The sequence below is a fragment of the Phaethon aethereus genome (assembly GCF_964289735.1).
Source record: "Phaethon aethereus genome assembly, chromosome: 3".
Lineage (NCBI taxonomy): Eukaryota > Metazoa > Chordata > Aves > Phaethontiformes > Phaethontidae > Phaethon > Phaethon aethereus.
The window spans coordinates 84,084,418-84,099,855 of record NC_138576.1 but is presented as its reverse complement, the minus strand read 5'-3'; the positions used below and the strand labels follow the sequence as shown (position 1 = coordinate 84,099,855).

Sequence of the window (15,438 nt, the reverse complement as noted above, 5' to 3'; positions counted from 1 at the left end):
GAGCTTGGTTTTATTTCAGTAGCTGTTTTGTGTTTAATAATACCTGACATTTCATAAGTTACATTTTTCTTATTACTAAATTATGTCTGTCTGTCATCCCAAATGTGACTGCATTTCAGTCAAACTAGTCATAGTTGTACGTAGTTTGTACAGTATTTTGAAATCCTTTTTCAGTTGAAATACATTATGGAGATATCAATTTTAGGTATAATTGTATCAGTGAGAAAATACTGCTGTTTCTTTTACATCTTGCTGTGAACTCTTCATAGAAAGAATCGCAGGTATTTTGAAATTTTATTAATATAGAGTAGGCAACTTAAACAGTTGCAGAATGCTCCCATTATAGACACATTTGACATGGATACTTTTTCTTTGTCTTCATACTACATTGTAGCCTAATGTCTGAGGATTAAAATAAATTCTGTTTCTATTTATATATTTTTTAGTTTTAAGATCATGCAACTGAATGACAGCTGAAAATGACAGTCAGACTTACATTAAAAAAAACAATTTAAAAAATACTTCTCGCATGTCTCACAAAGCATTTTTATATTATTCCATTAAAGAAAGGAGACCGTGACACCCTATGAAGCCGTCCTTGATATTTTTCGTGTTAGTAAGATACTTCCATAATGTCTTTTATACATTTAAAAGAAAAAAGCCATTTTAAAACAGACAACCCAATCAGTTTTCTTTGGTGTGTCTAAAATGTCTGAAAATTGACGTCAAAGCTAAACTAAACTGTGTAAATGGACTGCGCAGATCACAGTTCTGCTTATCATCTGATTTTTTTTTTTTAGGCATTAACCATTGTATTTTGTTATTTTTATTTCCAGTGTTGGTGTTTCACGATCAAAAGATGTACCTCCGTTCGGTCCACCCATTCCCAAAGGAGTAACTTTCCCCAAATCAGCAGTCTTTAGGGACTTCCTTTTAGCCAAAGTTATTAATGCTGAAAATGCAGCACATAAGTCAGAAAAATTTCGAGCCATGGCCACAAGGACACGTCAAGAATACTTGAAAGATCTGGCAGAAAATTTTGTTACCACAGCTACAGTGGATACTTCAGCAAAATTTAGCTTTATCACTTTAGGGGCAAAAAAAAAGGAAAAAGTGAAACCAAGGAAAGATGCACATCTATTCAGTGTTGGAGCAATTATGTGGAATGTGATTGCACGAGATTTTGGCCAATCTGCTGACATTGAATGTCTCCTTGGAATCTCCAATGAGTTTATCATGTTGATTGAAAAGGAATCAAAAAATGTTGTGTTTAACTGCTCCTGCAGAGATGTTATTGGATGGACGTCTGGATTAATGAGCATCAAAATCTTTTATGAAAGAGGAGAATGTATTCTTCTGTCTGCAGCAGATAATTGTACTGAAGACATAAGAGAAATTGTTCAAAGACTTGAAGTAAGTACAGTTTCTAGACTGGTATTCCAAATTTTTTATGAAGAGTTACTTGTCAACATCTCCTTTGAGATATAATTAAAAATGTCCTATGTTTATACTTTGGGAGTGTTTTCAGTCTTCAGAGAGCATTACAAACAATAATCATCACAACTGCATGTGAGAGAAATGTTACCAACCCATTTTCAGGGATGAGGAATCTGATACCAATAATCTGACAGGCTTGCCCAAAGGCCACGGATGGTTTCAGTGTTGAAATCAAGATTGAAAGGCTAAGCTTTTGTAGTCTCTTGCTGTAGCCTGTTCTCAAATCACACCTTTGTAGGTAGAAATATACCTTAATTTAAAAATATACAAAATCTTAATGTGTAAGGTATACACACTTGGACTTTTTATAATAACCCATGTGAATATTAGCAGAAAAAATTGTATATGTGATTCTGCTGATTTGTTCCTCTATACTGAGCAACTGCAGGAAGTAAGGAAGACTAGACCGATTAATGCCAGTTTTTACAGCTGACTGGATAAAGTTTTTCAGATGCTTGATGACCCTGTTAGCACAACTGTCCTGTAACTATTTCAGTTAGTACAAATGAACTGACAGGAACTCCGAGGTAAAAGTGCTGATGCATCTACTTCATGTGGTTACACTTCACCCTTTGATTGTAATTTAAGTGATCTAGATGGTCTCACTTTTGACTATGTTAGAAAGCCTCGTGCTGAAAATAAATTGTTATGCTTACCATTTTCAAACTGCAACAGTTGGATTGCAGCTGATGTTTTAGGGCATCTGTAGTTCTGCAGTCACATTTAGCATTGCTCAATATCATGCTCTAAATAATAACCTTTTTCTTCCAATGTATAATTAATATTTCAATAGATGAATGTCTTTAAACTCTTCTTGCCACTGTTACATTATCCTTTTCATTGAGGTCTTCATTTTCAGTTTCCTTAGAGAGATATTTCCCTTCTGAAAAACAGTGTACGCATAGTTCCCTCCTATTAAGTATGGCTAAATGAGCAATATAAATTGCTTAACACAGATGGAAAACAAGATTCAAAGTTCTGTCATCAGTGATGACAATTTCTTTTGCTGTTTTTCACTTCTTCAGTTTTACAAAACATGGAAATATCCCAGTTGCTGATGATAGATCTTTAAAATTCAGTAATTAAAAACACAAAATGAAATGCTTATCTATATTTACTTGAATACTTCCTCTTTTTTATGGTCAGATTTTGGGTTAAATAATGACAAATTGACTTAAAGCCTCAAAAATTTAGTATCAGTTAATGCCAAGTTAACCTGAGTATTAGGTTTAAGTATCTATTCCAGTGAACTCTGCTTTCTCTCTTTCTCTGCCACCTATCCAACTTTCACATTGCTTAAAAGAATTAGCTGTCATTACTTGTCTTTAAACTTTTTTAATCCCCATTTCTTACCTCATAGTTTTCTCCTTTCTTCCTGCTTCTTCCTCTCTTTTGAAAGCTGCATATTAGTGTTATTCTGTAGTTGTTTGACAAGTTGAATGCTTTCTAAACAGTCCTTAATGTACATTTTGATATAGAAGCTCAGAGGTGACCATTACAACCACTAAAAAGGTATTTAAAACTCTGATTCCACACTTCATATGCATCCTTTAAAAACCTTTAAGTGATCAGCTAAGATCAACAACCACATGTGCCAGCAGATGCTAAAGATGAAAGCTCAAACTGTGACATAATATCAAACTTACTTGACCAGATTAAACCTTTTCAGTCACTAGTAAAAGCATTTCTTAAAACCACTGAGTAAAATGTTGCCATTATTAAATGAGATGTCAAAGAAACAACTACATTTTATTGCCTGGGTTTTAATCATGCAGATGAATAGGAAACCTATCTGAATATTCAGATAAAGCAAAGATGTGAAAAGCTGAGACTGTAATTTTGGTTTGAAGCAAAAGAATCAGTTCAGGACTAAAAAAAGAGCTGGGATTTGCCAATCTAAGAGTCAGATCTGTATTTGTGGGGAAGAATATTTAGAAATATAAAGTAGAAAGACCAGCAGAAGCGAACTATAGATTAACTTGGTGGGCTGTGTTTGAAGGTGGAAAAAGCAGTGGTTCTGAGCTTTATGGTAACAGAGAATGGCAGAGTGATATAAGATAAACAAAAACCCTGAATGTATCTGCAGACAAGAATCTGGGTAGACAAAATTTCCTTAGAAGCCTGCATACTAAAAAAACTCTTTACCTTCTTCATGGGACTTAGAGGTTGTCTGTCTTTTGATTTCATCTGTATGAACTGCATTTGGAGAAGCTGGCTCTTAGTTCATGTACAGCCACATGGTCAATGAAATGGCAACCACGTAAGCAGAATGACCTATTTTGACATGGAGCAGCACTGTTTTATGTGATGTTACTATGTAACATGCAGTGCCACCTTTTAGGGGATATACTTGTGGAGGACTTGATCTCCTGGAATCCTTTCCATTGAGAATAGATGAATCTTTGGCAGGAATGCTTATCTTCCTTCTCTGTTAACCTTTGAATATTTAACTAACTTGAAAAAGAGATTTTGAGTGCTCCGAGTTGGGGAAATCCATATCCTTTGACTGGTGCATTCATTCTAGAATTCATTCTATCATTGTGACATCATGATAAAGAGGTGTCGCCCCCCCCCCGCCCAGAATATTGTGTGGTTTCATAAGGATAAAATTCCATCCCTCAGCTGGGCTCCTGACTTCTAATAGCATGTACTTCTTTTCACTGCATGACTAAATATTGTATATATTTTAGAAACTTGTGACAGAAGTGTAGGGAAACTAGTGGAGAGCTATAAATTTCCTTTTCACTTATCTAGTTCTTAAATTATTAAAGTCTTGTTGAAAATTAGTGGTGACTGAAGAAGAACCTCAGAGCTGGAAAAAAAAAAAAGAGTTAAAGCTTAGTGCTTTCAGCATGCCATATAGCTCTAATACTATATGCACAGTTATAAACACAGCAGAAAGTTCTGTTTAAAATGGAAAGCTTCAAAAGATACCAAAAACTCAAGAGCTGAATAATGACAAAGGACATGGCTGCTTTTTTTGATAGGAAGAGCCAGAACATGATTTTGTAAATAAAACCTTCGGAGTACATTTTGGACATCTCAAGAATGACTTTCACATTTTAAGTTTGAAGCCTACATCTTCAGAAATAACTGGAAGGTTTATGAAGTCAAAGTGCTACAGTTTAAGTACCTAAATTTGGCAAGCAATGATTCTCAGAATATCAGATCCTTGCAAGATCTTCCTCCAATGTTTCACAGCTCAATGAAGATTAGCCCTTAATGAATGAGGACTAACTGTATTTCATTACCTTGTGTTTATCACAAGTTATAAGTGTGAGCGTGGACCAGCTTCCTCAGATAAGCAAAATTACAATAACTCATGGTTTTGTGGCACTTTGCTTTCACGTGTGCAAGTTCTAATTTTTTTGCTGAGTGACAGATACCCATATAGAATTATTCTATAAAGGCAATAGTGCTTTAAAACTTACTAAGGTACTGAAAACTGTGAACACTGAAAACACAAACACTCCAAAGTTTTTTCCAGTCAGCTGTTGGATTGGGAAGGGAGTAGAAGTTAGGTCTCTCATCCCTGACTCTATAACAGACTTGGACAAAAGATTTCTCTAAACAGGAAGTGTAAAAAGGAAATTACAAAAGTAACTTACCGCTTAATATTTGCTATGTGTTAAGTGCCTTTGTTGGTGATGGAGACGTACTTTCATAACAGTCACCAGTGAAGGAGACATTCCCATCCATTCCCTGCCTTTGGAACACTATTTTAAAAAGCACTCTTTCAGCTGTGTCATCCCTCTCATCTGCATGGCTGCACAACTGCTAATGCGATACAAGGGACAGCATAGTGGTAACAGGGTCTTAGATCAGTTTAAACCTCCCATGAAACTGCACCTAGTCAAATGCCTCTGACTTGGGTAGTGAAAGGAGTGGTTTTGTGACAGCCTTACCCAGTCACAGTGCCAACATCTCACTAGCTGCACAGTCCCACTTCCTCACTGTGCAGCCCTGAATTAGGTTGGGTCATGCTTCTGTGGGAAGCACACAGTAAGCTAGTGAGCTAGACTGCCCAGATTCTGGCTCAAATAAACAGTGGAGGGGGAGAACGACTCTTCCAAAATAGCCTCCTGAATTATGCTCAACCTATAAAAGAACCTCTGCAAAGACCTATCCTATACACCTGACTATACAGGACACTAGCTTCCTAACTTGAGCACCTTAAATTAGATGCCTAAAGTTGAGTGTGTATCTTTGTAATGCATGCTAAAAGCAACCATAAACAGCATGAACACCTTTGTGGAACAAGGTACACTGTGGAACCACTCTTAATGTAGAAACTCCTGGGAAGTTCCCTTGATCTGTACTGTAACATATGCATCTTTAAAGGACAGATATTTGCCTTGCTGGAATGTTATAAAGCACTGTGCGATCTTTGAGTGATACACATTATGAATAAAGATTTGTTACAATTTTTGATTTATTTTTTTTTTCAGTGGTTAAGTTTTTGTTCTTAATTGTACTAATGGAGCTAAAATACATACTGGTTATGAGACACTGACGAAAGGAAATGATAGCGTAACTCACAAACTTAGCTTGTAATGCAGACTAGAGTTTGGTTTTCTGAGTCTGGTTCAGTATCCCAGCACACATGCTACTGTACGATTAATTTTTACTGGGCAAAACTGTTGAGGACTTGTTACTTGGTATATAAAAACAAGTCTGCTTAGCAAAGTCTGAATTTGAATGATTTTGGCTACTCTATATAATGAGAGAATTACTTTTCATTGAATATTAAGAAAGTAATTTTTTTGTTTCTAAGTTTCCCAGTGACATTAAAACTCTTATGTTTTATATATATATTATTTATATATATCACTGCCATTTTAGTGATGTCCACATCTGGAGATGGTGGTAGTTAGAAATCTGACTACAAGGCAAAATAAATGAAAATTTTCTTCATTGCTATGGTCGTGAGGAAGAAAAGCTGCAAGAACTGAAGCGTTTCGCTCAGTTTGGCTCATGTTGTATCTCAGGTTTAATACTGTCTAATACTGAAGAAAAAATGCCTGCGTACCTGCAGTCAGACAGCCAACAAGAATGAAGTAACTGACAGGATAGCATTTTGCCTGCTTTGTGTTTTGAAATTAAAGCAGCTGTTAAGTTTTCAGTAAGATATAAATGGAATAAGATATCAATAAGATATGTTAATATTGGGCAAGGGGGAAGGAACTTGACATGGATCAGCTGCTTGCTCTGGGGATGTAAGATTTTTATCATTGTGAAATGTTCTGTTCACTTTGTTCTATGCAGAAACCTTCATTTAACCACAAATGTCAAAATAATTGTTAGTATTAATATATTAAAGAAATGTAATGTCATGCCATATACAGCTTTATAGTGTTTGAAAACAGATCTGTTTGCGTGTCCAAAGAAGTGAGTGTCCTGACAATAGTGTAACAATCTGATACTTCTTTAGATAGTGACCAGAGGATGTGAAACTACGGAAATGACCCTTCGGAGGAATGGGTTGGGCCAACTTGGATTCCATGTGAACTTTGAAGGGATAGTGGCAGATGTGGAGCCCTTTGGTTTTGCATGGAAGGCAGGCCTACGGCAAGGGAGCCGCCTGGTTGAGATCTGTAAAGTGGCTGTGGCAACTTTGACTCATGAACAGATGATTGATCTTTTACGTACATCGGTGACAGTAAAAGTGGTGATTATTCAGCCGCATGAGGATGGAGCACCTAGAAGGTAACGAGCAACAATTCTCAATGTGACATTTGTATCTGTTTGTTCGGGGTTTTTTCTCTGCTACTGCTTAAATTATGGCTCTTTTATTGGAGGTCCTCAGGAAATGAATATTGTCTCTCATGTTTGGTGATATTATTGAGGCTCTTGAAGCAATCTTTTTCCCAAAAACCCCTATTGGCTTGTAATAGCAGATAAAATTGGATCCCATAAGAAATGTAATGGGAAATTTACTTTTATATGGCTTTGAAAGAGTAAGAAGTAAACTTTAGTGCATCAAGACTGACCTGTTATGAAAGCTGATGCTACTCCTTTTCTTCCACAAGAGGATTTTGTATTTTAATACTAATTTTGAAAATTGGGAATTCTCTGAAAACTGTACCTTGTCTGCCTTTGACATTTCTCTGTCAGAAAAAGAAATATTTTATTTTTTCTTATGTTGAAATTTTAGCAAAAGTAGTGAAGTACTGAGTTCTGGACATATGTGGTATGAAGTCTTGGAGTCCTTCTCAATTTTAGAGATATCTAACTTAGTCATATTAAATAGTGAATTACATCAAAATAATCAGTTAAAGCAAAGAAATCTTGCTGCAACATGAAATAAATGCTCACACACTCAGGAGAAGACTGTACTGAAGATTATTATAGTAACTACACCATTGTTTTCAAGGATGAAATGCAATTTTCTTTCACAGGTGTTCTTTTTTTGGTAACAGAGGTTTATGCTTTTCTCTCCATTTCTTAATATTATGAGGTGGAGAAGTAGTAGGGAAAAATTAAAACTTTATAATAATGTGACTTTATTTCTCACATACCTTGTCTAGGCACTGTTAATTTGGCTCATTCTAAATGAGAACTGTACCAGAATAAATTGAATTACTTGTCGTCTTGTAGAAGGCCAACTTCAAATCTCTTGTTGATTTTTAATTTAACAGAAAAAACATTAGATGTGTTGCTTTTGGCAAGACAACAAGCCATAAAATTTTACGTAGCATGCAGCACTATGAAGTTGGTGCCAACTATACACGAATACTGTTTAACTGTTGGCAGTTCTCCAAGTAGTCATTGACCTGATGAATGACAAAGTCCCCTCCCCTGCCTCAACCTGCATGTCAATGTGTTAGGTTCCTTTCTGAAGAAAATGCCTGTGAATGTAGAATACCATCATTTTGCTTAGTTGGATAGAATTTACAATTAAGCCTCTCTTTGATTAGCTTTGCTATTCTCACCATCTGCTTCTGGGTATGAATTTTCACTGACTTATTTGGTATACAAGTCCAAGCTGTTTACAGAATATGAGCCTAATGAGCCGATCCTATTAAATTGAAGGTAAAAATGTGTATTTTATAGGTCCTGATGGAAAAATACATACTGTATGAATTGTTTATATATTCTTTGGTACATTTTTAGAAATAAAATGTTAAAATCCCAAATCAGTATGATACATGACACTCAGTCTTTGTGTAGGAGGAGTTTTAACTGAGTGCCACCAAACTGGGAAAAACCTGCAAAAGCTGTTCTTGTTTATAATTTTTTTTTCATTTTTAAAACAGTGTGACTAATTACTAAAGAAAATGAATTTTTTTACAACTATGTTTCTATTCTAAAATACGAAAAACACCAAAGCATTTATTTTTAAGTTCTCTTCAGCCTCATCTCTCTGGTATAAAAAAAGAAATCTTCATTAATGCCTCTTTCTCTCAAATATCCACTTCTCACTGAAACAGAAAGCTCCTCTTTTTCCTCTTTATATCACCAAAATATGATTAGTGATTTTGATTGCCCAACTTAAAAGGGATCAGATATCCAGATAATTTTGAGCTTGCCTTTTCTCAGTGTTTATAATCTAAACAGAGCAGATGGAAAGTAATATAGATAGTGGGTGACAAGACTGAGGGTTTCAGTTGACAAACACGACATATGACATTGTTTGTAAAATATATTCATAAACCAGGGAATGAGGAGAAGGCAGAAGGGCATAAATTAGCAGAGGTTTGGCGAAAGAAGATAGTCTATCACAGCTATTTACTAGTTAAAACTTCTGCAAATCCATCTACCTGTCTCCTACTCAATTGCTTGTCTTTAGCTATCTGCAATGTCTTATGTTGCAGAATCACAGAAACAGAGAATAGCTGAGGTTGGAAGGGACCTCTGAAGATTGTTGAGTCCAATGCCATTACTCAAAGCAAGGTCAGCTCAGATTGCTCAGGGACATGTTCGCTGGGTTTTGAATATCTCCAAGGATGGAGACTCCACAGCTTTGGTTCCAGTGTTTGATCATCCTTACAGTAACAAATATTTTTACTTAAATGGAATTTCCTGTATTTCAATTTGTGCACCTTGCCTCCTATGCTTTCACTGGATACAACTCTAAAGAGTCTTACTCTCTCATCTTTTCTCCCCATAAGGTATTCATACACATTGATAAGATCCCTTCTGAACCTTCTCTTTCCCAGGCTGTACAATCCCAGCCTCTCCTTGTGTTTCAGTTTCTTTGCAGCCCTTTGCTGGGCTTGCTCCCATATGTTCATGTCTCTCTTGTACTCTGGTGTCAGGTTTACCCAGAAATCTACAGGTGGTAGTTTTGGATGTAAAACTGGAGTATCTGGAGAACTAGAATCCATTTCACCTTAATTTGACAAGAAACATCACTGTCCTTGCAGAATCCATGCATGGCTCTATAGGATGGAATTGGGTCTCTATGCGTGATTTCTAACATGTATCTGTGAGCAACAGTTAAGGCACGTGTGCCGGCTCATCAGGAGAGAACTTTCTTTACTGTCAAGTAACTCTAATAGTTACCAAATAACACTCAATACAGATATTTCCTTCAAAGTTGGGGGTCCATCAATCCTTGATGACCATGCTGCACATGTCTAGAAGAATGATGGTTCAAAAGCAGGAGAAAGCTTCGCATGTATGCTCCACTAATTACTGCTTTCATTCACAGCTGTTTTTAGAGATTTTCTTCTAAGAAATGATACTTCAGTCTGCCTGACATAGGTACCTGACCAGTAGATTTGGAGGCTGAAATAAGTACCTTGAAAGTTTGACTTATCCTACAGAGGATATGATCTTCTGGCAGTCAGGGTTTTTTCCTCTGTATTTCAGCCTTATTTCTCAGGGTAGATATTGGAAGTTTATTAAAATCTTTTGCTTTAAATGCCATAATCTTGGGTTTCAAATTCAGCCACTTAAGTTTTTGTCCACAGTGCATAGACATAAAAATACATTCATCTTTGTTTCTACAAGATTCAGTTGCATTAAAAATTGACATACATTTACAAGAACATAAATATAATTTTAGGAAAAAAAAAATTCATAGTTTCTTGAAAAATCCCCATCAGGCATTTTATTAATGCCTGTCTTTCCTTTACTGAGATAATCAGCTGATTTCCACTGCTTGAAAGAGTAGTTTCTGCTTAGCTCTGTCTGCTGGGTTTTAGGAATACGAAGCAATGAGGACTTTCTCTTTAGGTTGCTTATTAGCACTGGTTCCTTCCTGGAATCAAATTCTGTGGTGAGTTTACACTGGGACATGAGTGCCATGGAGTGTGAATTATACCTTCAAATGAAAATGAGTTTCAAGTGTGCAAGGGTGGCGCTGGATTAATGGTTGGACTTGATGATCTTGAAGGTCCTTTCCAACCTAGTGATTCTGTGATTCTGTGAAGGGTGTTTCCAAAGCAGTCCCAGTCCCTTGGAAAAGTATCAGCTGAAGTGGAGGTCTCTAATAAAGTTCTTAACTTGATATTTTTCTCTGTTACCTTACCCACAAATCATCCTCAGTCCATCAGCCCTTTATATTTTAAAAGAAAACCAACAAAGTGTAAGTGCACATACACTGACAATATTAATAATGAACTATTAACAACTTATTTTTTTCTGCAAACTGTCTTGTATTAAATTATTTCAGCATGAAAATAAGTTCTTTGTAATTTTGAAGGTGTTTACAAAGGAATGTTGCAGGGTGATTAGGAAATTACAGAGGAAAATTCTGCTCAGTAAATGCGTTCCACTACTTAATGTAGATCCTTCTACCTATAGTCTTGATGTGCAAAAGCAATCATGGAGTAAGGCCTTTCATTTACTATCCTGTAAAATTAATGAACTTCAGACAAAGCTCCTGCTGTTTTCAGTTAGCTCCAGCAATTAAATAATCATGTACAAATTGAGAAATCATAATTATTTGCATGGCACCAGGCTGATATTTAGACAGAAAGAAGAAATTGCTATTTAAAACATAAATTCCCTAAATTACAAAGCAGTATTAGAACAAACATGCTGGTCAGTGTATTCAGATCTGAAGTATCCTTCTGTCATATTTGTTTCTATGCTATGTCTTTCCCTTCAGAATTGTTGATTTGTTCTTCTGTTGTTGTCAATATTACCTAGTACTGCAGTGCAGTAGCTAGATTTGTACACATTTTAGCAGGAGAATAATGATGTTCATTCTAATTTGCTTTCACGTGTGGTGTCACAGTAATGCTCAGGGACACTCTATCCTTAATCCATCAAATCCAATCAAGGAATTCACATACTTCTAAATGCATTTTAAACTGTAGATTCTGCTAGAATCTTACTACATTGAAACTTATGTGTCTGTCTTAGTTCAACTGCCATTATATATAAAAAGAAATTGCTTAAGCAGTTACTTAAGCAGAACTGCCTAAGAAACAATTTCTAGAAGGTTCAGAAAATTAACAAAACTTTAAGGAAAATTTCCAGGGATGGGTGAGAAACAGAAGCTCAAGTACAAGCACTGTACTTAGGGAGACATAGCAGTGGTAGTTTCTACCTGTTGGTCTGAATATGTAACAGACTTTTTTCCTGCTGTGTGTAGGTGATTTTGAAAATGGAAATATTTTAGTAACTATGACTGAAACTGCCTGTGGGCCATTATTAAGTACTACTGCATTTCTTTTGAGGTTGTTTTATTCTCTTGAACTTTGCAAACTCTTTTTTACAAATAAAATAGGTGTAATTACTTTCTCTATTTTCCAGTCCTGATGTTTGTTCCTCTTAAATGATTGTGATCTTATTAAACAATTGTGTTTCTATGGCTTTTTTAAAGTAATGGATAACCATCACAGTATAGAAAGCTTGGAAAGATGTTTTTAGGAAGCGGAAGGGTTTACTGTGTGGAGGAATTCAAATCTTCTCCCAGGGGTGTTTGCCCTAAGCTGGTGGGATAGTTCATAGGGCATTCATTTAATTTATTATTTTTTTTAAATTAAGCCTTCTGATCTAGAAAGAAGTCAGGTCGAGGATTGCTGGCAGGATACTGCCAGACTAACAACACTTGAGGCGGGTTAAAGCAGAAAAAACTGAAATTGAACTTTTCGTTATAAAAGTAGAATATGGATCTACCAAAATTTTTAATTACCACTCCTGCTACTAACCTAAGAAGGCCACAAATACCTGATTATGGTATTTTTAGAGGTAACTGAAAGAACTAACACTAAGAAAATGTAATGATATTAATGGGAAGCCATATCACTTAAAAAAGTTAATCCTCCGTACCCAACAAAAAGTAAAATGGTAGAAAATGCTTAACTCTCTTTACTGTCAGAATTACTGTACTACTTATAACATTATTAGATTCACGGAATGAGAGACATGCACTGTCATTTAGCCTGATGGAGACTTAGCAAAAACGAACTCTGTTAGAACTCTGATTACCACCAGAGATTTTAACCTGGGCTGTTACATTTTAAGTCCAAGTCCTAACAGAAGGTCAATGTCACAGTAAGACCTTTTGGCTCTTCCCCTCACTGAACTCTATGACACTCCTCCTGCCTTTGGAGGCAACAGTCAACAGAGCTTAGGCATAAGGTATGGGCGGCCCTCTTTCCCATCTTTAGTATGTCATGCACCATGTGCTTTTTGTATTCCCTGGATAACCAAAACATCATGGTTTTCTTCTGCATAAAAGAAGAAGACTTTTTTATTGTTTAAAAAACTAAAAAATTGTTTTCTGTCACTTTTAATAAATTCTTTTAAGCTTTATTATTTCCAATATATTTTTCAAAGGAAAGGATGTGTAAACTTGGCCTTTGCCAGTATATACAATTTTCATTTTAATATCTTTCCTTAAATGCATTGTACTTAAGAGAGTACGACTAAGTATGCAGTGCTACTATAATCCCTGGGAATCTGAAACTTTATTTTATGAGCATCTTTTTCTATTTTAATTTGCATCAAAACAAAGGAAGACCTAGGCAATATATGTAACATATGGTCTCCACCCAGAAATAGTTTAACAAAAGAACTATAAACTAAAAAGATACAAAGCTGAAAACAATTCTCTGATGCTTATCCTATTTCTTATCCAAGTAAAGTCTTTGAGGTTTTCTTACATTTAGTTATGAATGAACTCATAGGAGGAATTAGTTGTAATTACTGAAGTTTATTATGTGTACAGTTGTTACAGTCAAGCAGGAAAAAAAAAATGCTAGGCAAAGTTCTGGTTGTCTCTACGGACAGATGTAAATATGAGTTCCAGACTTTTTTTTTTTCTTCTCTCTATTACTCAACATGATTGAAAAAACTCAATAGAACTACATGGCTTTGGCATTTTGAAGCTTAATATATTGCCTACTCAATTCTGGGTCAGCAAAGTTGTTTTTCATTGTAAATAACTTGAGGTATGTATACCTACTGTTATATAAAATATTTTTTAGGATCCATTTTTGTTATGTCTGGGTTGGAATGCACAAGATCTCTGCAGAAATTGCAAGTGGTTTGATGATTGCCTCATTGAAAACCTTTTGGGTTCATGGAATCATAGGATAATTCAGGTTGGAAAGGACCACAGAGGAGTATCTGGTTCAACCTCCTGCTCAAAATGAAGTCAACTGTGAGGTCAAGCCGGGTTATTCAGGGCTTTATCCAGTCAGGGATTCAAAAACTCCAAGGATGGAGACTGCATAACCTCTCTCTTGTAGACATATTCTACTTGGTTTTCTTTGATGAGGATCATTTGTGTTTTCCTGTATGTCCTCATGTGTGGTCTTATTCATAATCTTGTCTTAAAGACCTCTTCAAAATCAGGAATCATTCTGAACGCAGTTCTTTCAGAGCTCAAAGACTTAGATCTCCATTTGGTACTGTTCCCTCTACTTCATTTGTCCCCTCTCTTACTCATCATTTCCATTTCTTAAGTTGGAGCATACTATAACTTCTACATCCCAGCTGTTGGTTTTCTAGCTCTTCTTTGCTTCATAATCTTATGGTGAATTTTGACGTTTTATTTTTCTTTAATGTCACAAAAATCTTTCATATTTATCAATTTTTCCCAGTGATCCTTCCTTCTTGCTAATAGCTTCTCAAGCCTTTATTCCCCATAACTGTTGTCTTTTGATGTAGATGTTTTCCTATTCTCTGGGATTTGGAAATGTGACTTGCTCTGCTTGCGTCCTAGGTTCCATCAGCAGAGACTGCAAGGGTTGTTACTGACTTACTGATTATGCAAGTAAGCCAAACACCTTGGTTGGTTTGGGGTTTTTTATCCCCTTTTATTTCCTGGCTAGCTCCTTTCATCCAATGTCCTGTCTGTATTTCCCTTGTCCTTTTCATGTAACAATGCAGGCATAGAGGCTCTTAGGAGGCCTCTGAATTGTTTGTAAGCTCACCAACACAAAGATTCTGTTTAAAATTGAATAGTAACAAAGATCAGTAGGACAATGAGTGTATCTTCCTAAAGGAGGGATTGTCAGCTTCAATTCTTCAGCTCTGTGAAGCGACTGCCTTAAACCAGGGGAGATAAAATGGGCAGCAGCTTTATCTGAGGTTCCCATAAGCAATCACATACATCTATTGTGCTATGAAATTATTTTAAAGTAAAACTGATTTAGTATTTTTCAATTTACATGTCTGTCTTTTTTGATGCAGTGTGACTACTGTTAATAGGTTTCTGAGATGTCAGAACTTGGAATTTTTGTCTTGACTTTTTGACCAAAGTTTTCTTAGACCATTTGAATCTTATCCAATGTCTTGGACTTGTGCTGTAGTTGATTTAGGGAGTCAATGGAGTTGAGGGGTTACCTCCAGGAGGCACTTCAGCATGTCAGAGAAGGGGAAATGTATGTATGTCTTAGTTAACTATACGGTGAGTCTAAGCAAAACTGGGTTACTAAATTCTGCTTTTCAGTTAAGTCCCTATAATTATGTGAAATTAATCTGTTTTATTATGTGGATTTAATAGATTGCATGATGGGTCCTCAGTCTCACTGTGAC

General features: G+C 35.8%; 1 protein-coding gene across 2 annotated transcripts in view; it reads left to right on the top strand.

The window, feature by feature from the left end:
* SIPA1L2 (signal induced proliferation associated 1 like 2) overlaps window positions 1–15,438 on the top strand; it is a gene marked incomplete at both ends in the record, with an annotated part of 87,383 nt that overhangs the window by 29,678 nt on the left and 42,267 nt on the right. For both annotated transcript variants that reach the window (XM_081997944.1, XM_081997943.1), the window contains 2 exons: window positions 837–1,413; window positions 6,929–7,203. In XM_081997944.1, the coding sequence (XP_081854070.1) occupies window positions 837–1,413; window positions 6,929–7,203 (852 nt within the window). The remainder of the gene's footprint in view (window positions 1–836; window positions 1,414–6,928; window positions 7,204–15,438) is intronic.